Source organism: Carassius auratus, chromosome 23 (genome assembly GCF_003368295.1).
Source record: "Carassius auratus strain Wakin chromosome 23, ASM336829v1, whole genome shotgun sequence".
Classification (NCBI taxonomy): domain Eukaryota; kingdom Metazoa; phylum Chordata; class Actinopteri; order Cypriniformes; family Cyprinidae; genus Carassius; species Carassius auratus.
The window spans coordinates 16,969,218-16,994,726 of record NC_039265.1 but is presented as its reverse complement, the minus strand read 5'-3'; the positions used below and the strand labels follow the sequence as shown (position 1 = coordinate 16,994,726).

At 38.0% G+C, this 25,509-nt stretch overlaps 2 protein-coding genes across 3 annotated transcripts; one reads left to right on the top strand and one right to left on the bottom strand.

The window, feature by feature from the left end:
- Positions 1–156: 156 nt before the first annotated feature.
- On the bottom strand, positions 157–16,322 carry LOC113041554 (low molecular weight phosphotyrosine protein phosphatase-like). 2 transcript variants are annotated; one of them, XM_026200156.1, is made up of 6 exons: positions 16,233–16,322; positions 15,172–15,245; positions 14,401–14,514; positions 9,996–10,057; positions 6,535–6,640; positions 157–503 (listed from the first exon to the last, which is right to left on the bottom strand). In XM_026200156.1, exons 1-6 carry the CDS (start codon positions 16,273–16,275, stop codon positions 426–428), a joined length of 477 nt encoding a protein of 158 aa, XP_026055941.1. In that variant the 5' UTR covers positions 16,276–16,322; the 3' UTR covers positions 157–425. The 2 variants fall into 2 exon arrangements, with proteins under 2 accessions (XP_026055941.1, XP_026055942.1); XM_026200157.1 differs by lacking the exon at positions 14,401–14,514 and adding an exon at positions 14,229–14,342.
- A 5,852-nt stretch (positions 16,323–22,174) lies between these two features.
- LOC113041553 (protein FAM110C-like) lies at positions 22,175–24,321 on the top strand. Its single transcript, XM_026200155.1, has one exon. It carries the CDS (start codon positions 22,257–22,259, stop codon positions 23,217–23,219), a length of 963 nt encoding a protein of 320 aa, XP_026055940.1. The 5' UTR covers positions 22,175–22,256; the 3' UTR covers positions 23,220–24,321.
- The last annotated feature ends 1,188 nt before the right edge of the window (positions 24,322–25,509 follow it).

Here is a 25,509-nt window from a genome sequence, read left to right as displayed (position 1 = left end):
CTGAAAACATCAAGTGAATGACCGGGAGAGGAAAGGACTAGAGGAAAAGTCATCAAAACACCTGGCACAACCACAGTCCTATTCAAAGACATGAGGGGAAAAGACATAAATATGTACTTGAATTTTGCTAAAAATTAAGAAGAGGAAAGGCAAACGTTATTTCAGCATTTTCAGACGGTTTATTTTGGTGAATTTACTCTCTTCAGAGAGAATGGTCGACAAAGGCAGTCTACAGCTGCTCAAACAAGCATCCTATGACATTTCATTACAGCGCATTTCACAATTAAAGACAAAGTGCTTCTCTATACGCTGTTTGGTTTGTGTGTTTTGCTTATGAAGACACTTATTTCAAATGAATATTTACATTCGAGCATCCATGATGAGGCGTTGCAGGTTTCAGCGGATGGTCGCGGTGTGTGTGTGTGTTATGAGTGCTGCTCCAGGAAGGCTCTGCAGCACCTCACACACTGTTCATACACCGTCTCAAAGTCTTTATCACTCCCCTGCAAGTGAAAACAAACAGGAGCCATTAAAATGTAACTGTAAACAGCAATGATCTGGCCAAGCATAGCAGCAAGCGACACATAAGAATGACCAAAAGAGAGTAGAGCTGAAATGATTTGATAATTGGTTAAGTAAAGAGCAGACTTTGCCATAATTTACTAAATCAACTAATTTTATATAATATGTCTTAATTTTTCTTTAAAATGTTTATGCACATTAGTATTATTGAACCCAGACAATACACTGTCAGTCTAATTTGTGCTAAAGCAATACCAATGAACTATGGCTGCCAGATTATATTAATATTGCCAGTAGAGATGCAAGCAGATTTAATTCTATATTATTCTTTCTAAACAAAACGCCAACACTAAAAACTAAATGTTTTAAATAGAATTTAGAATCATAATCGCTGTGCAGCAAAATAAATTCAGCCAATCACTTACTTTTAAACAGTTTTCACACAGAAATTGCTAGCAACTTTCACATGTAATGTAAGGGAAACTGCACATAATACACTGAATTGAATCATATGATGCGATTTCAAGTTTTCCTTTCTCTTTGGAGTGTTACAAGCTGTTTGTGCATAGATAAGATCCATAAAGTTGCAAAGACTAAAGTCTCAAACCCAATGAGATGTTCTATACAAAAGTTAAAGTCCCCCTGTGGTGAAAATCAAGTTTTTTATCTTGTTTATTTGTCTTAAACATTCTTTTAGACAAACCATGCAACAATCCATTTATCAACACCATTGCGGAGTATTTTCTCACAGTCACAGAAACGTTCCCCCTTTGGTGTGGTTCGTTTGGGCAGGTGAGAAAGCAGCAATCGCACTGGGGTGCGCACCAAAAGCGGACCAAACAAGCGTACCGAGACCTGCTTGAAGAGGTGGTCTCGGTACGCTTTTAAACGAACTCTGGAGTGGTTCTTTTGTGGTGAGAATGTGATCCGACCCCGAACAGACCCACTACAAAAAGTACTGATCATTTTTGGACTAAACCAGCTGCTGTAGTCAGCTGTGCTGTGCATTATAGGATGAGGAAGTGTTTGTTGACAGTTTGCGCTTTAGCATGGTAGCTTGTGGACAAACATGGAGTAGTGATGAATGGCGGAGCCTCATAGATATTTGGTTTGATGACAATGAGCATGTCAGAGTTAAAAAGAATTAATGCACGCTTCCGCTTGAAGTTACGAGCGATTCCTGCTCGCCGTTTGCAGTGCATTAGAAGGTTGTTTTCAAGCCGCATTCGCGCTTCATTATAGAAATATATTGTTTGCATATTGTGGTGTATACAAACAATGTAATAGATTATGGCCAGGGACAAAACCAGCCCGCGCAGTCGTCTCTCCATAGTTGTGTTGTCTCCGTGTTGTTTGCTGGCTTTTCCTCTTATGTTGACATTTTCCTGCATGTAAATTCTAACAAATCGAAAGGTATTTCTGGTTCGAATACATATGGCTTAATTAAACCAATATTTCCACTTGCCATTGCATTGCATTTACTTGCTGGCTCATGGATGGCTGCTGTGTGACTGAGTGGGGGCGGGGCTAATTTGAATATTCATAGATCTACGTTTAGTTAATGAGGCAGGGTGTAGAGTTGCATTCAAGCTATTTTTAGGCATTATTTAAAAAAAATTAGACATTATTTTTTAAATATGTAATTTTTATGATCAAAGATGAGTTTTAAAGGATACATTTTTGACTAAAGGGCTGTTTTCATCCAAATCAAAGCGAAAATACACATAGAAAACATATACTTGTGCACTGCTGACACAGAAGAGCGTAAGCTGCCTGCATTCAGCTCATATTCTAGATATAGAGGAGATGAATTGTTGAATAAAGTCGTTATTTTTGTTTTTGAAAAGGTATTCTCGTCGTTTCATGACATTACAGTTGAACCACTGATGGCAGATGAACTATTCTGGCAATGTCTTTCATACTTTGGACACTGACAGTGTAATTTACTTGGCAGTTAATGGGACAGTCACAAGCCTCCCGATTTTCATCCAAAATATCTTAAATTTTGTTCCAAAGATGGACACGGTACCCCCATGTTATTCCAAACCCATAAAAGCATTGTCCGTGTGACTAAACATAACTAAGTTACTTTGTTGGAAGATTTGCATAACACAACCCAAATGTTTACACAAAGGTGGCGTAACTTTTTTATTCTCACTGTATTGTTTTTGCCGTCATTAGCCATTTTTCCACTGTCAGGCCAGTGCGAGCCAGTCCTTCAAACGGGCCGAGCGGGGCTAATAGCCTGTAGCACCGAGGCCACCGAGGTGGCGTTTCCACCGTCGGGCCTGAAGCTCAGCTGCGCTTCACTAAAACCCGCCCTTTACAAGCCTCTCAGAAACAACGTCACGCAACCCCATCATTTCACCAACAAAGAGAAGTTATCAGAAAATTAATAACAAATAAGTCACTGGAACTAGCGTGATCACAAAACGAACACGATAAAAGCAGCTATTTGTTTGCATGCTTTGTTAAATATTTAAATACAAAAGCATCGATGTTTTACTATAGAATAAGTGATACATTGATCAAAATGATTTAATTTATCAGGATAGAAAATGAGTCAGACAGAAATAAAGCGTTAGACTGATATCTGTTTCTGTTTATTTGTAGTCACAGTAGCCTATATACATCACATTTAGAAAGAATAATTTCTATATTTTATAAAAGCTCCCGAACAAAAAACATTATTATATTTTTATGACAAAGGCTACATGGAGCTAAACTCTCAAGATGAGACTTATGACAGATAAAATATGTTACTAAATAAATACACGATTGTGATAGAGATTGTCTGATTTCTTCAAGTGGTGGCATTTAACGTGTTTACTATGGTAACGTTAATTCTTAGCATGCACAGTCTTTTGCATTTTTTAAAAATATTTCTGCCTTGTATACTAATTATAATCCACATCAGATCAAGTTATTTACAACACTCGCTGCTGACTAAGAGTGTGTTTTAAGCTCAACTCACTAATGCTGGTGTTATGTTAGCTTTATGAAATGATCCGTGGCGCTGATGCTCTCCAGACGCGGAGAAACTCCACATTTGTTCATAACCACTCCTCTAGCTCCAGCTGGCCTGCTTTGGCCCAAGGTTTTCTTCAGGCTAAAAAACCCGAGCCATTGGCCCCGAGGAAGCACCGAAGAGGCACAATCAAGAACCAGAAGTGACAGCGAAAACGCGACTGACCCTAGCACCCCCGCTTTTGGCCCGACAGTGGAAACACAGCTATTGAGATGTGGTGTGCTTCCATATATGGTAAGCAGCATTACATTCCATCACACGATTAAGGTAATCGGCCAAACACAAGCACAGATAGCTGGCCAATCAGAGCACTCTCCGCTTTTCAAAATGATGTGCTTTATCTAGTATTAGTAATATATACTAGTACAGTAACTTAGATTTGTGGGGGCGTGTGTTGAATGATGCGTTTTTGGATGGCGTGGAACAGTCTAAAAGCGATACACCACCAAATTTGTCATTAATCCCTTACCCTCATGTAATTCCAAACCCGTAAAAGCTTTGTTCGTTTTTTCAGAACTATGAGCATTGTAAAAATAGATACATTTCTACAGACTGCAATATTAATAAAGATCACACTAAAAAAAACTAATAAAGGTTTCACACCAATGTTATTTTAATATTATTTACATGCTAATACAGTATTTATTCATATTCTGAATTGGCTCATTTTTATATTCAATCCTCCATTTATATTTTTATTTCAGTCACCAAAAATGATGTTTAATGGTTTCATTTTTGTTAATAAAAAAATGTAACCATCAGGTTCTTCTATATGCTCATTTTGAGAAGTTGCTGTGCTATATTGTCATGGATCTCATCTTTGGACACACAATGAACCACCTCCATCAAAAGAAACTGCACTCAAAGGACCACACTTCCTCTAACACTTGAATCCTGAGGGACTAAACAGGAAATCTCAGCTATCTGAAGAGTGATCATCACCACAAAAGCATCTGGCTGACGAACTGTCCGGTTTCCTATTCTGTGGTGGCACAAAGGCCTACCTACTTCAGCCAGCTGGTATTCTCTCATTAAGAAACATCCAACTTTACACCTTCCACGATTATCTTCAACGATCTCAATGTGGCTGTGACCCACATGTGCTGGAAGCCTTCAGCCTAGGAAACATCTTCAGAATGTGTCTTCAATCAGTCTTTAAGAGTTAAGACACCCTCTCACATAAAAGCGAGTTTTCTGATCTTCACAGATGTGTCTTAGAAGAGCTGGTGGTGTGAGCGGGACGACCTGACACTTCCTGGAGGAGGAATGCTAATGATCTCAGTTGGGGTGGCCTGTCAGGTTCTTTCCAGTTTCTATTTCTCAACACACTCACCCAGTCCCTCCCTCTCATAATCGGCACTGCTCCCTGCCAAACATCAGTTTTGTGGTTTTACAAGTTGGCTAAATCAACCGTTCTATCACAATTGAGCGTTAGTGACACTTTGTGACACTAAAGCACCTCTGTTTAAAACTCTAAATAATACTCTTAAATTGGCTTCACATTAACAGACGTTGAAAGACCACAACGCACACACAGATTCATCCAGAGCTTTTGACCTAATTGTTATAGGGTGCAATTTTGGGATAATTTACTGCCCTTCGTGTTCCAAACACTCCATGAAACACAAAAGGAATTGTACTGGACTATTTTCCATGCAATAACAACAGAAGGAGTGCTAAAGCTAGGGATGGGAAATACGGCAAAAAGTAAAATCTCAATCTTTTACCGATTTCAGCTTTCAATTTAAAATTGTAACTCATCAAAACTGATCAGGTCATTTCAGTGATAGGCTATGATACATATTTGTGTATTAAACTCCTCATAACTCACAAATTCCCCGTGATAGCACGCAAATATTTCCGCCCATTTTCGCTCATTGTCAGCCACTGCTTTTCTTTCTCGAACTGAAGCCTCCATGTCAATTCAGCGCCTTACATTCAGCTAATAAAATAAATAAGCTGCGATTTTCTGGAGTTATTTTATGATTGTTTGACGAGTCTCATGCTAGATCTTAAACATCTCAAAATACAGTCAGATAAGTTTTAATCTATGCACAAAAAAAATAATCTATCTAATTCTGTTTGGGTGGGCAAGACAATCATCCATGCCTGGAGTCGGACCTGCTTTGAATGACACAAGGACAAAATGTTCCTTTTTTCCATTAAAAGCTGTCCTCACCCACAAGGCATTCATATCAAATGCGTGTTGACAGCTGAAGAAACTCTGAAAAAGGAGTACGCCTTAAACACACACAGATATCCACCGAGGAATCTTCATTCTCAAACATCAGTCGGGGGCCACGACCACACAACGCATCAGATTCTCAGTTCTTCTGCAGAGACCCCGGACAGAGGACATGATTTATTGGCTAAGTATATGATTAAGTCTTTATCCAAGCACACCACAACCAATTAAGCAGCTTGCAGCATTCCCCAAAAAGTTTTCTCGACAAAATCACAACCCTTAACCACAAGACTGTAATCCTAAATGTGAAATGTGTATTATTTCTGTACTACTAGCATTAAATGCAACGATAATGACGACTGGTGTACAAATCATTGGTACCGCCCAGAAACTCACACCATTGGTCAAGTTAATGCTGACTGTCAAAGTCAGATTTGTCAAAAAAAAAAAAAAAAAGATGTTGTCAGATTAAGCTTGGATAGAAGCATTTCAACATCCAAATAAGTAATAGCCAAAACCTGAAAATATGAATCATCGTGAATCATACAAGAATAAATGTTAAAAGGGAGTGATTATTGTGGGAAACATCGAAATAATCTACCGAAGCAAGATAGATCTAAAGCGGTTCCCACACTAGGTAACAGCTGGAGTTGGACGGAGCTGGAATAGTGAGTGTGACATGAGCCCAAATACATCATATAAATTTTATTTCGGGCCTTTTGCCACTTTGATTGAGTATTTGGCAATAAACGACCAGGGATTGAGGCTGGTCCTGCTGTGTGCATGTGTGTACACTTACATAGTACGGGTCTTGGATAATCAGCTGTTTTTCAGGATCGTAGGAGCCGAGCAGCTCAATCTTGGCTTTGCTGTTTTTCACGCTGCTTGCCTTCTTGTTCAGATCTCTGTAAGAAAACCAGACACACACACACACACACTTCAGATCTTGTGCAGCCAATGGACTGAATCATAATCTGATTCATGTCAATGGTGTGATTCCCTTATGTTCTTCCAGACTAATTCAGGAATATGTTTTAAGCAGCAATGAATCTTAAGATCTGACTGTTCTTTCTGCAACATTATCCCAGGAGCAAGAAGTTGCAACACACACCAAGCAGCTGAAAAAAAAAATTATGACAACACACATAACAGTGCCTAGGTAGTGACAGCTGGTGTGGCTGATCATGAACAACAAGGATATTAAAAACAAACAATAACTACCAAGGATGTACAAAACTACATATCTTCAGATAAGTCGTGGTTTGACTGAGCCAGGAGAGAATATCAGTGTGAAAAAATTATTTAAAGAGATAAATAGCAACATTTTTCAGGACCAATTCTAACTATTACCTTGCATGCATACTTGGCTGTTTATTAACTAGTACTTATCGAACACATATTAAAGACTTATTTCTGCTTGACCATATATTAGACCTCTTAATTCCAACTCAGACCCAAACAGGAATTTCAAGGACCTTCAGACACTTTCAACACATGCTTGTGCCCAGGGTTCGGCACCTTAATCAAGAGGGGGTCTCATTAACTCTTCAGTTCAGGGATCATCTCTTCCAGGTTTAAACCTATGACCTGAAGGATTACCAGCTCAGACCTCAAACAATTAACACCCATACACATACATAAACACATAACATCACAACACAGATGCAAAAAAAAAAAAAACAATTGGTGACCTCACATGTATATTTCTAACCCCGATTAACCCAAGACATAAACATGACTGTGATATGATATTACATCAGTCTGCCATGCGAGACCTAGAATCACAGAGCAAAGACAAGGAATCTAAAGAACTCAGTAATCTTCTTAAAAAGCACCGGATCTAGCAGGAACATGTGATCCTGAAAATACCCCCCCACCCCATCCGGTAGAACAAAAGACCCTCCTGCCCCCTTTATTTCAGCGTCTTATCCATATCAGAATCAGAATGTTTGATGCATTCTGCGGAGTTGACAGATTTATTTAATGCATAATTCATTCAATCAGTTTCGCTCGACATCAATCATCATTCTCATGTCAGAAAGACTAAGGCTAAGGAGTAAACTGGGAGTCGATTCCTACACTCAGCAAATGTCAAGGGCCTCATTGCTGCTCATAGCTTTTGCACTAGTAAACACAATGAGAAGCAAGCCCACTTTTCTTAAATTCTCATCAAACATCCTCTAAAAAGATCTCCTTTGAGGACGTTTATAGGAAGCAAGTAATATCAAGTATCAATGTAAAAATAAATGGAACACATTTTGAAAATGTTAAATAAATGAATGAAATAATTAATACATACTCACTGTGAAACAGTATTATTGTGAAATATATCTACAATTAAATAATAACTTTTCCATTTTAATAGATTTTAAAATGCAATTTGTTCTAGTGATGCTGATTTGCTTCTCAAAACATTTCTTATTCTTATAAATTTTGAAGATTGATTTTTGTGCCGTTTTATATTTTAGAGGAAACCATGATATCCCTTTGCAGGACGATTTGATGAATAAAAAGTTTACCAGAACAACATTTATTTGAAACAGAAATCTTATGTGTCAATGTAAAAATGTGTTTACTGTCACTTTTGATAAATTTATTGTGTCCTAGCTGAACAAAAGTTTGTTTGTTTTTTCTTTGAAAGGCAGCATTTATCTATCAGCCATTTAAAAGTTTGGGATGGTAAGATTTTTAATGTTTGACGGAAGTTTCTTATGCTTCTTTCTAATGCTATCAGGGCTGCATTTATTTGATCAAAAATACAGAAAAAAAAACAGTAGTCTGTTGAAGTGATATCGCAATTTTAAAAATTAATTACAGAATTTTCAGTTTTGGTATATATATATATATATATATATGAGAAATTCGAAATCATTTCACAATGGATACAAAAATAAATGTGTAAAATAAACATACTTTAGATGACAAAGTATTTTTCGTAAGTATTCATTAAAAATATAATTAAAAAGTAGAAACTGTAACCAACAGGGCACTCCATATTCTTGGAATTTTGTGTGCACTAGGAGTCATATTTTTCAAATAAAGCCAGGGTAACCCTCATTTTACATATAGCACACAGTGAAAATGACATGAATATGACAGTGGGCAAATGAATAAAGTGCACCATAATTTGAAATCACAAGTTTAATGTTTAAAGGATTCAATTCACACGGACAGACCGTCGCACAGAGAACACGCAATCATGCTGGATAAAAATGCACACTTTACAAGATCTCACATCTGGATTCAACTAAGTTACCAAGGTTTGGGAAATTAAATATTCATTAGCCATTCAAAGATTTGTTTAAATTATATGAATGCATATTTTATTAATGCTGACAGCAAACGAGAAAATATTATAATGTTTGCCTTTCTAGTACTAATAATATAATAGCAATCGTTGCAATACTTTTTGTTTACATTAATTCCTTTGTTTAAACATTCTATTTGTATTAGACAGAACTGTTAATGATGACAGTGAACAATAGGGAGAATGGAAGCCGAGTGAGCTCAGGCATAGTCTCACGTAGACTGAAGAGCTGGAATTCATTGTAGCATTCATTGGCCAAGCCCCACCCATGAGGCCGTTTGACCGACAGGTCAAACAACCAATCAGTTTGTTTTGTACATCGTCACGTTTCAAAGAGTGGAAATGTCACCACAATAACAAACTCTCGGATGTATTTTAAAGATTCTATGCCACGAACTTTAAATATTTCACATACTTTTGAAAATCCAGTGTTTAGATCGTGATAAGCGCTCGTTATCATAGTTGTAAACACGGTGGATTTCTTCTTTCGTGAGGGTGTTTGGTGCTACGGTATCTTTGTTTCCAGGCGGAACATTAAAAAACGCGACACACGTCTCGTGGAAATCTTGTAGAATTCAACCAAACAGATGACGACTTCGACACTCCTGAAGTGTTTCCACTTTTGTGTCCCATATGCATCAGACGTTTAGCCAACAGTCCATGTGCATGACGTCTGAGGATGAGACTAGCTCAGGTGCCGTCTTTCTCAAGTCCGCCATAATAAAAGTCCCACCTTGAACACATCGGCCATGCAGAAAAACTTGTCGGCCTTGGCGATATATCGGTCGACCTCTACTTTTTAATATATCACAATATACTGTATAATACAAATTTTAAGGTAATGTGTTTTTTTGGGTTGGGCGAGGATGTTATAGCTTACAAAAGGCACCAGAATAACCAGAATTATGGTTTTTTTCTCACCTCTAAAGCACCAACTGAACCCCTGCACGTACCTCAAGTTGCTTTCGTCCATGCAGAGGATGTGATCAAAAGTCATGAAGTCGTCTTTGGTGACCTAACAAACAGAAAGACTGAATGAATAACACATGTAACACTTCATTCACATTGTCCTGCAGTGACCTGTAAAGCATGGGCCAGTGGTTTCGGCCCACATCCACCCTACTTTTCACCGAAAGAGGCAAATCTGCCGCCAAAAGAGCACAGCGCTGGCTTGGACAAATTCCAGGGAACATGAGCAAAGGACCAGAGAGTGAGTAGATGTGCCGTCTTTGTCTGTTAAAACATTCGCTCCCCTCACTCAAGACAGAGTTAAGAAACGGATCAAAGCACATCTGTGGCTTCAAGTAAGTTTGTGCATATATTGAGCAAGAGCACATGATTCATTTGGGACATTACTGCACAGAGACAGTCATAATAGTAATATATGTTTTCAATTTACAAAAACAACAAAGCACAAAAACTGGAAATCATGAACAACACATAAGTTAGGGGGGACAATAAACGCCTGCCTTGGCTACACGTGTTTTCTTGTATAATTGGGGGCTGTGATTTGTGTGAGGTCAACAGGACAAAGATGTCTTTAGTGTGAGCTCAGCTTTGTACAGCCTCGTGTGAACCTGACCTCTAAAGGCCGAACTAAAGCCTGCCCACATGACTGGAATATCTGACTGACGGCTGGAAAATGTGGGTGGAAAGCACGCGAGTTAGGAGTTTCTCTTAATCTGATAGTAATAGGCCAAACCATGTATATTTCAGGCAAGGTGATGCAGCAGCCAACTTAACATTTGACAAGTTTCAACGAAGCTAGTGCCAGACAGGTTGGGATTTTCTTAACAAAAACAAGGAACAATAGAAAGTGTTGAAAATTGTCAAAGTGGTGTGGTAAAACAGGTTCATTTACTTCATGAAATAATATTTTTAGACAAGCTGTACGAGTGCTATCAAATGACAGATTCTTGATTTTATTGCATTTAAGAAAGGTCCCAATTTTTCTGATTTGGGGTTGTACAATATAATAATTAAACAATCCAGCCTTAGATGTTATCGAGTTTTAATTAATAATTTAATTCATTATTATTATTGTTTTGGATGGACTTTCTGTAATGTTCCTTATATTAACTCAGTTGATGTCTAAACTTCTCACTTATGCATTTTAAATATTAAATAATTTTTGTTTGATTTAAAGAGCTATAAACATATAAGGCCGCATTAAAGGTTACCAAAAATCTGTTAACCCCTTTCTATTTCACATAAAATTGCTTAAAGTCTGCATGAACCAGAAGTTTGCGTCTTCCGTATTTTGCATACTTTCGAGAGAAACGTAATATTGAATGAGGAAAGCAGAGGGTTTGGTTTGTTTTTCTTCCATGAACTGATTGGATGTAGTAAAGTAGGCATTTCATTTAGAAATGGAGGCAAATTTGAACACAAGTTTACAGTCAGTTGTTGAGGACTACTCACCACCTGACACACCGTCAGCAGTCTCATTCCAGTGAGAAGATTTGTAATTTTTTTTCCTCCTTTCTTGAAATGCAAAAAATCGAGCCATTTTGACTGCAACCAGGGTGCTTTGGGGATTGAAAATAGGGTTTTGGGACAACCACATCCTAACACGCACCTCCTCTCCATTTGTGAGAGTTAGGAGTGTTTTCCTCCACATGCTGTCAACGCTTACGAGGCCCTGACAGTTGAGGGGCGAGCTTAGGCTCATGCCTTAGGTCAAACCGACGTCATCACAGAAGGCCTTTCATTTTAGAGGGGAGGAGCATTCTCAGATTTGTATTAAAAATAGGTAAACGAAGGCAAACAATTTTTTTTGTGGATTGACTTGCACGGATGAAATGCTCACAACAAAAATAGCAATGTGCGTTAACAAATTAAATATAGTCAATTTTGATTATTTGTACTTTAAAGGTTACCTAAATTCACTCATTTTTCATTCATTTTATAACCTAGCATGCATATTGCTTAAGTTTACCAAAATCTGTTATTCTGCTCTATTTCCCACACAATGGCTTTAGTGTTATCAAAATGAATACTAGTGATATCTACACTTCTTTATTTTATATCCTAGAAAGCATATTGCTCCGAAAAAACAGCTGTAGATTTAGGCAGGGTCACCAGTGAATAAGTCGGCCAATGCCTATGCTTTTATATCATAAATACAATGTGTAGTGGTTGAGTATTGCATGTATAAGAGTAATTGTCAAACTGTAATGATTTCAATAACCACTAATGCAGCCTTGTCAGATTTGTTGATCTTGCTCTATGTGTGCAACTGTTCACATCAGACCAAGCAGATTTTTCCTAGGAGATTAGACATCAGCGTGAATATGGATAACACTGAAGCCATTGTGTATGAAATAGAGGGGGTTATGGATTACCGTAACCTCTAATGTGGCCTTGTCAGATTTAGTGAACCTGCTGTATGTCTGTAGCTGTTCACATCAGAGGAAAGCACTTTCTAGGAAATAAAACCAGTTCAGACATCATGAATATGTTTATTTACAACATCTTAGAACTCTGAACTTTTTTATTGCGATTCCGAGTTTACATTTTGTAATTCATTCAGTTTTTTGGTTTCCTTCATGAAATTAAGATTACTATTGAGATTAGTCAATTTTTTTTTAACATATATAATTGCGAGTTTGTATCTTACAATTCTGACTTTTCTTCTCAAAATTCTGGCTTCTCAGAAAAAAAAATCAGAACAAAGTAGCAAATACCTTTTTCCAAGCATGTTCTCATATGCACATTTAATGAACAGTGATTCTAGTAATTCGACACCCTTTCACATTTTTGGGAACACTATTTTGAGTTAAGCTACTTTGGGTGCGTTTACACTTGGCATTAACACGCGATCAAGCAGATCGGATCACTAGTCAATCAGAACACGACACGTTTACACTTGGCAACATCAACTGACTTTTCTATATGGATAACCGATCGGAACTGTCTTTCCCGAGCAATATTTAAATAAATCTGCTGAGAATGGCCCAGTGACAGTTTGCAAGAGAGGGGGTGGGGTTTTGCGTGACGTCCATCTGCGAATACAGAAACGGTGGCCGGATTGCGTTTACATTACACTGAGATCCGATCACAATGCGTCCTCAACTACCTCTGGACCTGGACACAGATAACAGATAACAATCCGATCAGAAGTGAGTTTACTCTTATCTATTCAATGTGTATGTGGACCAAATCCAGATACAGTTCGCATGTTAATGCCAAGTGTAAACGCAGCCTTTGTCTGTTCTTGTACTGTTTTTGTTGTACAGTTCTTCACAAACTGAAAGTATTCGTCACGTACCTGACCAAATCAGTGTTTTGAGTCAATGATTCAAGGACTTTTACTTTTATACTTATAAAGAGAATCATTTTTCACCACCTAATGGCATGACTATATAATCTGCTAAACAATCACTACTAAAGGCACTTTCACAGTGACGATAACTATAACGTTTTAACAATTGTTCTAAATCTCTGAAAATAGGAAAATCCATAGCACAGCTATAAGAAGCGACATAGTTGGAATGACTTTCCAGGTGATGAACAATAAAAAACATCTACAGCCAATCAGAATCCAAAAACTTTAAAGTGCTTGAGCAACCTAAAACAACATAACAGCAGTGGGCGCTCACGGTGAACAAATATAATATAGCTATCGTTATAGTTAGCTATCCAACAGAATTTAACAAAGAAAAAGCTGCTATGTTTTTTTGTGGGACGGTTACATTTCCTGTCCTGCACCAGTATGGCTTTCATGGAAAGAAATGATGTATTTTTGATTTATGTATGTGCAATGAAGGATCCGTTGATGATGCATTGTGGAGCAACTGTTTTTTTTACCAAAATACAGATCATACACTATTTAGAAGCCAATTGAAAACAACAAACTCTGTGGAGAATTTTCCTCAGGAAATGTACAAACAAAGATGAAAAATAGCAGAAAACGCAGAGGGAGATGGAGAATATAGGTCAACAGCAGATACACAGTGGATGCCTTTCAAAATCAATTTATAGGAAAGAAGTTAAAAAAACAGAAAAATATAAAATGTCTATGGTGGCTGACAAAGATGAATTGCCTTTGGCTGTAAATTGTGATTAGATAATGCTCACACAAGCTCTCCTGCCAAAACTGCTTTTATTTGTGTATGTTTGAAGTTTCCATACGAGCGACTTCTTGCACTCTTTCTATAACACACAAAATCCCACATCTGCAGTACCTGTCGTGCCCTGTGATCTGTCTCTATGCCATGTTTCCTGAGGCAGGCCAGACCACGGGCATCAGGAGAGCTGCCAGTATTCCAATCTGAGGTGGCACCAGAGTCTATAACCCACTGTAACACACAGAGAACACGGTTCTAGCGTCGAGTTCTAATCAGGACCCCACCGTACCTGCCGCGCCACGTGCCTCATAGACACGCCGTGTCGCTTCATGCAGGCCTGGCCGCGGTGATCCGGGGGGTTTCCGATCTCATAGGTGGATGTGGCGGCACTGTCTATTCTCCACTGAAGACACACATACATAAAGCATTATGATGATCACAGCAGTACACATAAATATTTATTCAAGAACTTGGAACTATATGTTATGATATAGCGGTTTGCTACTACCACAAAAATGCAAGTTAAGCATGTACAATGGGACCGTGTTGGCCAAGCATTTATATTGAAATACTTCTGGCCTTAAAGTTTAAGGCTGGAATAAATCTGACACCGTTTCTTTGTATTTTGGCTCATGAGGATAAGGTTTGGATTTTTATTGTTCTTGTCAAACCTTTTGAACAGCAGAATTTTTTTTTACGATTTCATGTTTAACTCTTGTGCAACCTTAGAAATATCAAATCTCCTCATGAGCATGTGTAACATGATCTTGAGACTGATACTCTCAACCAAAGGGTAGATGAGGTGCGAGGCTAAAAGTATTTCAAAATATTTAGTACTTTGGCACTGGAATGCAGATTTGTTATATACCTGCTATAACACTTAATATTATTATCAAACTTTAAGACCAGTCAATTACTTTCGTCCATAATGTGATGCACAGTGCACTGATTTCACAATTCAGTGAAGCACATGTGAGTTATTTATGAGTTTTAGTAAGCCTGGAGAAAACGCTAATGTATGCATCATTCAGTAAAAGTAGCATCACATGCAGTGACTTACCTTGTCCACCGCCCCATTGTCTGTGGCCATTTTCCGGAAAACAGCCTCAGCGATTGGGGATCTGCAGATATTCCCTGGGTTTTGAGGAAAGGGGAGAAGCAATGTATTATTTTAGTAGACAAGGATTATATGACACCTAATTATTCTGTCTTTCTCTGAGTAAATGGCATAATATATTATACAAAACATACACAATATCTTTTTTTTAAACTTGACAAACAGCGAAGCAAAGCACGTTCTCTATATTTTAAGACTGACTTATTACACTCTTATTTTTTTCTTGTTTACTTTATACATTTTGTAAATGTATATACACAGTACACACCACCATCAGTGTAACATTGCTGGTGTATGATTTCTTATTATTATCAATTTTGAAAACTATTTTTAATTGTATTTTTTGTTAAACTGTGATACATTTATTTTTTTTACAGGATTGTTTGCTGAATAGAAACTTGAAAAGAACACAGACATAGATATTTTTTACTGTAAGCATGACCCCAAACTTTTTACAGATAGTGTATATTTATACATTTTACACACTCTTATGATTATGGCTTTATTGTTTTACTACATGCTGAAAACAACAACAACAAAAAAAAACTAATCCACAGACAATAAAATATAACATCTAATGCAAAATGATATCAAAACATATCCTAATGCCATTATAAAAATAAGAAAGCTCTCTAAACGGGGTTAGTTTAACGTTATCCGTTAAAGTGAAAGTGAAAAAGGCCAAACTAGTACTCAGCGAATAAACATATGGTTGATCAATTATAGAAAAAAATATATACAGTTTATAGTCCATGTCACTACCGCCAATATTATTGTGTTCATTAATGTATGAACGGATGAGATATGCGTGTGACTGCAGCATGCCGGCGAGTGAACTCACGATGACATCTTTTATTCATTGAATGAGGCCAGTGAAACAGCGAACATTGACTGAACCAGTCATGTCCGTTTCTTACAGCTATAATGTTGCCTTATCAAACATCCCGTTTAAACCTCACAATCAAATCAAAGAAGGTCTGATGATATTTCATAAACTTTCTTACCCAAGCACACGAATAACACAGACCTTCCACTGGGAGTCGCCATATTGGTCACTAATCTAGGTCCCCGAGCCACCACTAAGGGTTGTCTAAATTACCGCCTGTTCCAAATTCATCAAGGTAGCAGCTAGATTAAACAAGATTCACCTTGTCTATGTTTGATTTTAATAGCATACATAGAGTAAACAGCGGATAAAATAAATAGTTACAATATAAATAAATAAATCAAGCATTGTTTGCTGGAAGAATACTTTTTTTAAATTAATATCATTACACTTTATTTGCTCTTTTATTCTGTGAAACCTTACTACATATATTGAATAACCGTTTTATAAAAGCAATAAGCCCCATAAAGCCGTGGTTTACAGTGATTTTATAACAGCTAAGGGGTCTTCGTGTCTTTGCTTCACATCTTGCTGAACACTAGCTGTTATAAATTCACTGTAAACCATGGGCTTCTTGGGGGCTTTAATTGATATCACTATCCTCTTTAAGAGTGGAAGAGCATATACAGATCTAGGTGGTCAGGTTGTGGTAAAGTGCTGTTTTCCAGACCATATTTAGAACAAGTTTAGATTGCAATATTTTTCAGTCAGCTGCCTGGTCTGCTTAGACATACTTGCTCTGTTATGAAACCAGATTATACTTCAGTGTCAGGCATGCACAGACTTCTGCAAGGGCAGGAGAGAAATCACGCTCCCAGGGCAGGTGGGATAACCCTTGGTAGAAATCGCATTGTATGGGCGCCTCGATAAGGCTGAAAGGGCACTTTAGCATTGTCACTTAATGCGGCAGTGGCTCATATACCCCACCTCCACCTCCCATGCATGCATGCCACTATTCAGTGTAGTAATAGTGTGCACCTGATGAGTGAATTTACTGCACAATAAATATGTGCATATTGACAAAGTCAACAAAGGGATCTCATAGAGCCTACATGGGGTTATTCCAATGAAATTAACACAGGATCTAAATTAAATGCATCGTAAATCTATGGTGGTGCTGAAATACATTCATTTGGTAGACACTTTTGTGGTGGGGGGTATTGCTCCTCATCCACCACCAGTGTGCAGCATCCCCCTGGATGATGTAACGGCAGCCATAGTGCACCAGAATGGCCAGCACACACTAGCTTATCGGTGGAGAGCAGACAGAGGGATGAAGTCAATCAGCAGAAATGGGGATGATTAGGACTCCATGATGCTCAGAGGCCAATGGGTGAATTTGGCCAGGAAGCCGGGGTTACACCCCTAATGTTTTTCAAAGGACATCCTGGAATTTTTAATGACCACAGAGAGTCAGGACCTTTGTTAAACGTCTCATTCAAAGGACTGTATAGTGTCCCCATCACTATACTGGGACGTTAGGACCCACACAGCCCACAGCGTGAGCACCCCCTGCTGGCCTCACTAGCACCTCTGTCAGCAGCACCTGGGTTTCCCAGGAGGTCTCTCATCCAGGTATTGACCAGGCTCAATCCTGCTTGGCTTCAGTCGACAACCTGTCTTGGGCTACAGGGTGATAAAGCTGCCGACATATTTGTTTGTCATTGTTATTTGTAACAGAAATATATTACATTTTCAAATATAGTAAAATAGAAAACCTTTATCATAAAATGCAATAATATTTCACAATATTACGGTTTTTAATGTATTTTTGATCACATAAATTCAGTCTTTGTAAGCATAAAAGGCGTCTTCCAAAAACTTTTTTTTTTTTTAAATCGTTCCAATCCCAAATGTCTGAAAGGTAGTGTCTGTGCAAAAACATATTCATATGCATGTTGACTATTTGATGACTTCCATAGAAACATGTCAGCATTTGTAGGCAAATCATTTCACTCCACCTATCAGATACTAAAAGGTTTATCAGCTTCATCATCCTCTTTCGGCTTTCATGCGTAACACTGTCCAAGAAAATGACCAGTAAGCGATATAATGAAACCCAAGCCATATTCTAGGGTCAGTGGCTCAAGCTGTGCCAAACTTTAAGGGAGGTGATGTATGAATCCAACTCACTGAGAGATCCAGCACATCTTCTCTCTACGACAACAAAACTAATATCCATTGACATAGTCATTCTATTGGTTTTGACTAACTGGGTTACGCAGCACAACTACTTTTTTTCTTTGACCTTTACTATCAGTGCTTGAGCCAGAGATTGATCTATCCTGATTGAACTGCGTGGAGCTCTTACATGCTGTATTCACAAATTGAAATTCAGCTGGTTTGCAGCTGCTCCGCACACAAATCTTCTTGGTTTACTTTTCAGTAATGAGCAAATCTGGGAACTTTCATTAAGTATGTCTTCACATTAACATTCTCAGCCTTGCATACGGACACAATATGCTGCTGGCAGAATAAGCTTCTCAGATTTGAGTGAATTATAAACTTGTTTCATAATTTAAACCTTTCTAATAGTCCAAAAATTCAAATTTGCTGGAAATTTACTCACCCTCAGGCATTCCAAGATAATAGTTCTAGTAAGGAATATTTCAGTAAGAAGACAACAGGGATTTTTTTTTTTTTTGTACTGGAGAAAGTTCTATTGTAGATTATGCACTTTTATTGTGCCCATAAGTGACAGTTTAAAGTTAAAATACCTTAATGATGGATTTGTTTTTGCAGATGGACTGGAGTCTGTTGGACTCTCATTCTGATGGCACCCATTCAATGCAGAGGAATCCATTGGTGAGCAAGTGATGCAATGCAAAAACATTATCCTGATCTGTTTCCCGTTGAAGAAACAAACTCATCTTGAATGGACTGAGTGTGAATATATTATCAGAACATTTTTAATTTTAGGGGAACTATTCCTTTAAATCTTAGATCAAGGTCTTTAAAAAAGATGTGTCGCATTATTCAAGACCTAAATACCCTTGCTAATCAAGTAGAAGTTATGCAGAGAGTCTGACATAATCATACCTCATACCTCACTCCAGACCTATATGATTAATCTTGAAGGTTGTGTAATCACATTGCTGTTTCCTATCAGAGATCATGTCTGGAATCACTCAAACATTTGTTCAGAAAGACTTTAAGTGATCATTCAAATGTATGGAACGGGCACATCACAACCATTTGTTTTGTGAGATGTGTAAACAAGGTTAATGGAAGGTTACAGCTTTGGTAGTAATTTGTCATGCTGTGGTTTCACATGTTATAATAATTCATGATGAAGAGAGCATTTTGGAGAAAAGCTCATTGTGGCCTTTTTAGGATTTGGATTGAGCTTACAGTTCCATACCAATATAAGTGTGCTGATATACAATTATAGTTATTAAGATTCATAAGTGGGGTGCAGAAAATGTAAAGATGTTTGCATATTTCGGTCCAGACTGACATGATAATGAGTCTCACCCTATCTCATCTGGATCTACGTACAATTCTAGAGGCTCTGAGGTCAGAGAAGTCATATATTGGTTTTAGCGTTCTGCTATTGCCTTGGATATTTTCCAGCTAACTGCAGAGCAGGCACTTTAAGTCACATAAATTATATCCGCACAAATTCCTGGTTCTGACTCTGGGTTGAGTGAAGAAATGAATTCTGGGTTACGCTAAGTGGTCAGTTGCTTTCTGCAGTTTAGTGCATTTTGCACATTGCGCAATGCACAAACACTCCACAGGAATCCAGTCTGGAAAAAAGTTTTGCCAGGATGTTGTTGTTATGGGGTTGCTATGTGGTTGCTAGGGTACTCTGGGTGGGTTGGTTTCTTACTGGCTGGAGTTGTTTTGTTGTATTGTTCACCAAATAAAAATCATATGACCGATGGCTTATAAAAGTCAAAGCAATTCTAAATGATTTTACTGCTCAGAAATGAGGTATATGATGGATTGGAGGTTATGAAGTAACTGCTCATCATGCACTCTATCTCTCTCATAAACAAACAGTGCATCACCTGCTCAAGTGTGCTGCCATCTACTGGATTCATGGAGATCCTGCATTCCTCTAAATCCCCTCCCAATGTCTCTGCCATAAATCTAAATCAGTTGAATGCTTTTACAGTTTTTCTCAGTCGCTTTAGTGCATTTCTCAATTCAGAAATGAAATTCTCACAACTACTTGTACAACCTCCACATCATCTAGTCATTCATACACATATGAAAAGCAGATTCTCATTATTTTGAACCAGTTTGTACTTACATGCAATTATATAACTTTATCTGTGGTTTCCTATACATTATCAATTGCTAAAGTCATGTTGCTCAAAATGTATTATATAGTTTTCTGTGCAATAGTCTTACCCCTCAAAACATCTAGTCTTTAGTTCAGTGTAAGTCATTAAATGCAAAATGGTTAATCTAGATGTCATAGACTGTCAAGCACTTTTTTTACACATTATTATTAGATTTTTGGTAAATTTGGCAAGAATTGTACAAATGAATCTTGACTAATAAAGAGAATGTAGATCAATCAATGATAAACCATTTCTCTGAAATAGCTCAAAGGTTCATCTCATGAATCTTCAGTTGGAAAGCATATACGTAACTTTGTATTTTTGCCTCATTTTTTTCTGTATCTCAATGAAGGTGTAAGTGTTTTTTTTGTTTTTTGTTTTCATCAGACCACTAAAAAAACTGAACTGTGAACCCTATGCAGTCTCTTTCAATCATTATCTCACATACAGTAATGTGTAAATGTGTACTTTTGAAATGGATATATGGCATACATAAGAAGTGCAGGTTTCTGCATTTCAGTACAGTAACTGTCATCCAAAATGTTGCCCTAGTTTACATCAGGTAATACTAATACTTTAAATCAGGTTAAATTGACAACACGACTAAGCATTTTGACTATCTTGTTTGTGAACAAAGACACAAAGACTTTTCATTCTGATGGCAATGATTTGGGGCATAAATACTTGCTTTTGAGAGATGAACTAAAGATTTTGAGTAAGTTACAGGCATTTGCATGTAGTCCATTGTGTGGTGCTTTTTGGACGAATTGTTTTGAGAAATGCGCATACTTCTTTGCAAATAGTAAGAATGATTCAAGAAATGCACCAAAGAGACTGAGAAAAACTGCACAAGTGGAAGCCGATTAAAGTTTGTGTGTAGTGCATGTGTTTGCTTTTTATTAAGTGCAGACACATGATAACACTTGTGAAATTACCGGATAGTCCCATATGCACAAGGATACCAAAAAACTAAAAATTAGCAGGTCAGATGTGAAAAGATGTGTTGCATTTTTTAATAACTTTGATTGACACGACAACCCTGCACACAGGGAGAAATATTGGATCAGACCACACAATGCATAAACAGATGTTAAGAAAAAAAAAACGGGTCAAGAATAAAATCATTTTTAAAAGATACCTGTCTATGCATGGACAGAAAGCTCTCAGATTTGTTTTTCGAAGATGAACAAAGGTCTGACAGGTTTGGAACAACAGAAGTGTGAGTAAATGATGACATAATTTTGTTTTTTTTTTGGTGAACTATCGATTTTAATGGCTTCATTGTTTAAATCTTTGTGCTGTGCTGAAATTCCTTTACTTAATATATATATATACATATATACTAGGGCTGCACAATTAATCAAATTTGTTTACAATTATGGATGCAACAATTACATAATCGTTCAAAGTCCACTTATGTTATTCTGCTTCCTTTAGATGCGTTCTTTCTACATGCTATCTTAAGGGTTTTTCCCATTATTTTAACTTTAGTTTTAGTATAACATTATAAAACCATATAGGGTGAAAACGACTGGAACATGACATGAGAGTTGATTCTAAAAACATTTTTATTAAAATATTCTATAGAGATATAAAAGTATTTGAAAAACCTATTTTGAAGAGGTTAAGTCACAATCTACGTTTCCACATCTTCCTCACTGCCTACACATCTCTGGAGACTGTTGTCTTGACCTGTTTTTGGGTGGAGTTGATGAGGAGTGTGAACAGGTAAAGGTGTAACGTTACGTCAGTGCGTTCTCATCTACTATCTACTCACTATCGGACCCCTCAAAAGATTAAGCAACACAACTGTTGTGGACTTAACACGAAATACTAATCTAACCTGCATAATGCTGAAGAAAGTGCAAGGCCCGGCCGACGTGGACGCGTCGCGCATTCTTGTGAAGGGTCCCGAGTTTCTGAGGAGACAGATGGAGCGAGAAAGCGAGGCGAATAAAGGACGCGTCAGTGCGGTGGAGAGGCTAGCAGCCAGTAAACCTCAATATGTGAAAAGCCAACAAGTGGTCGGTTCCACTCAGGTATCTGTCATCAGCGTTGGGTCTACCTCCGTGAGCAGCCAAGGGTCTTCGAACGGACACGGTTCCATTAAAAACACCGCTAACGTTGATGTTGAGGATACACGGTCGCCTGAAGGCGATAGTAATGTGGCGAGAAGGAGCAGCTCGAAGAAACGAGACTCGATTTTACTATACAGACAAAAGTGTGAACTCTTAAGAGGATCGCCTGGTGGGAGTAGGAGATTAATTAAAAAGTCGCTATTCACTATTAAAGACAAGACAAACACGTTTTCGGAGGCGCGCGGTGGTGAATGCGCCACACGAAAAGCCACTCGGGTAACTTTACCCGCCTCAAACGACCACTCAGGTGAGATAAACGGTGAGCCGAAAGGACCTCCTCACAGGAAAGTCACTGAAACCCAGGAGCAGGAGCGCAGGAGCCGCAGGGGGGTGGCGCGCTCCAGCTCTGACATCAGCTCGCGCTACTCAAAAAACTTCGCGGACTTCGACGCGTTCTTCAAATACTGCGGGCTCGATGGTGACGTCATCGAGTCCCTGGGCACTGAGAACTTCTCCGCGCGCTCAGAAGACCTCGGCTCCAAGATCCGGAGCATCAGTGCCTCGACTTCAGATGACGGGTTCTCGAGGAGCAGCGACGGCCTGCAGGAGGATGAGCTGCAGGAGACTGTGCGTCAGGGGTCGTCGGTGGTCGAGCGCAACGCTCGGATCATCAAGTGGCTTTACAGTTGCAGAAATGCGGCGGAGTCGGGGAAGACTCTTCGAGATCTGGATTGATTTGGGTCATGTTAAAAGCGTTGGTTTGGCCAGTAGCACGCATAAAATGACCCGCCACCTTATAGCACGTGCGTCTGCAAGATGTCTGTAAAAGATCACTTGATCTGGAAAGCTGCTGTGTACAACATCTGACAGACGTCTGTAAAATGTCAGTTTTAAATACATTCTAAATCATAAACATCTTGAAGACATCTAGTTGGCTGACATGTTCATTTCCTTCATATTCAACTAACTGGCTAATTGATCAATTTCTTATGAGGTTTTAGAATGGTGGTTTAAGATTTATGAGTATGTCTGTGGTTAATGTTTTGTTGTATAATTGCATACATTTAAACCTTACACCTGAAAGCATCTGGTACAAATTTCTATTTAGGCACAACAACAGTTCCGTCAGGCATACATGTCCTTCTGGTAGTTTTAGTCTTTATTTAGCAGCTTGTTAGTGTGCAATTTATGTTGACATTAATATTTCTTAAGGGAATGCTAAGTACAGACCGTACTTTACTCATAAATCCAAAACCACCATTCTAAAAACCCATAGGAAATTCCAAAGAGAGCACATGGTTGAAAAATGGCTAATTATCTTGCTGGTTTTAGGACCTCAAACTGCTGTACTGGTTTCGCTGTTTTGGCTAAGCCTTTTGTACATGACAGTACTTGATCCTGGAACTTGATCCTGGAATCTATGGATAAAGTATAGTTTACAGAGACAAATGACGTTCAAGCCAAACAGGCCATCAAGCCTGTCAGCAATGGAATGCTGAGGGTAGCTTCTGGCCCTGAGATATGGAAAGATATGGCTTCCAACAAGCACTTCTGTCCATTGTTTTGCAACAACGGAAACGGTGAACAAAAAGCAAGTACATTCACACCCAATGTGGGTGTATTTAATTTGTGCCACTGTCACTTTAGTTCAAAGATGAGGTGTCTGTGTTTATTCTGTTTGACTGCTGACTGTCTAGTCATATCTTCTCTGACTCAATATGCCTTGCAAATATAAAATGGTATTTCAAGTAACTTAATAAAGTGTATGCATTGTTGAGTCAAACAACCTGACACTCTATATGCAAAAATGCTATGATCATGTACCAGTCAATAAAACATTTTCTTACCATTCTAGCACTTTTACTGTTATCTAAGAGTGTATGCAGTTTACATTAGAATGTGTAAATCTGTTGGGTTAGCTCTTGTTTTATATATATATACTCTGGCCTCTCAAATGCAGACTGTGGCAGGTTAGATCTTGTAGAGGGAGTGTTCATGGCCTTTACACTACTTTTTTTTATTTATGGAAATGCAAGGTTTTTGGCTTCCAGCTGTGGATGCATGTCAGATTTATTTTGTTTTACATATACAAACCGACAAGTTTTTCTAAACATGTCAAAAACAAAAGAGCAGCATGCATGACTGTTGTTGGCATTTGTCTCTTTTACAAAAATTATGAAGTAATAAACAATTTAGCTGATGTCCATTCTATTCAGATGATAAAAATTACAAATTAATCAGGGTTCATGAAGACTTACTGGAAAATAATAATTTATTGGCACCACACACACATGCCTTTATGTGCACAGTATGTCATTTTCTGCTTGGTTTTCTCTCTGGTTTAAATGACATGTCTTCTAATACCCTGCAGCCTGGTGTGGACTTTCATCTAGGTGGGGCTTTACCTGACACAAATATGAGTCAGATATCACATAAGGAAACTGACACAAGGCTTATAGACTCAGTTCACCTAAAAATGAAAAAATCTCATAATTTGCATACCCTCCACCTGTTCCAAACTCATATGAGTTTCTTTCTTCTGTTGGAACACAAAAGAAGATATTTTGAAGAATGTTGGTAACCAAACAGTTGATGGTAAACATTGACTTCCATATGGAAGAAAAAAATACTATAAAAGTCAATGGGGACCTGTTTGGTCAACTGTTTGGTTACCGGCATTCCTTAAAACATCTTCTGTTGTGTTCAACAGATGCACGATAGGAAGAAATTGAGGTTGAGGAAATGACGACAGAATTTTCATTTTTGGGTGAACTATCTATTCTAAGTCAAATGACCAAATAATGTTTTTTGTAGCAGATCGTTAGAGACCTTGTTAGGAAATTGATTTGGATGGTGTCCTTCAAATAAACATAAAATCTATCCAATATTGCCATATTTGGTAATAACTGTTGAGTGAAGACAATGAAACCACAGTGACACACATTCAGATAAAGGTTAACTAGACAGTATAATAAAAATAGGTTTTAGATTAACTGTTTTTAGGACAAAGGTAAAAAAATTTTTT

Excerpts from the sequence above, each read along its gene's own strand:
- LOC113041554 (XM_026200156.1), bottom strand. The coding sequence starts at position 16,275 with ATGGCGACTCCCAGTGGAAGGTCTGTGTTATTCGTGTGCTTGG. Across the intron at positions 15,246-16,232 it reads TGTGTTATTCGTGTGCTTGG|GGAATATCTGCAGATCCCCA; the intron begins GTAAGAAAGTTT and ends CTCAAAACCCAG. Across the intron at positions 504-6,534 it reads TTATCCAAGACCCGTACTAT|GGGAGTGATAAAGACTTTGA; the intron begins GTAAGTGTACAC and ends TTTCACTTGCAG.
- LOC113041553 (XM_026200155.1), top strand. The coding sequence starts at position 22,257 with ATGCTGAAGAAAGTGCAAGGCCCGGCCGACGTGGACGCGTCGCGCATT.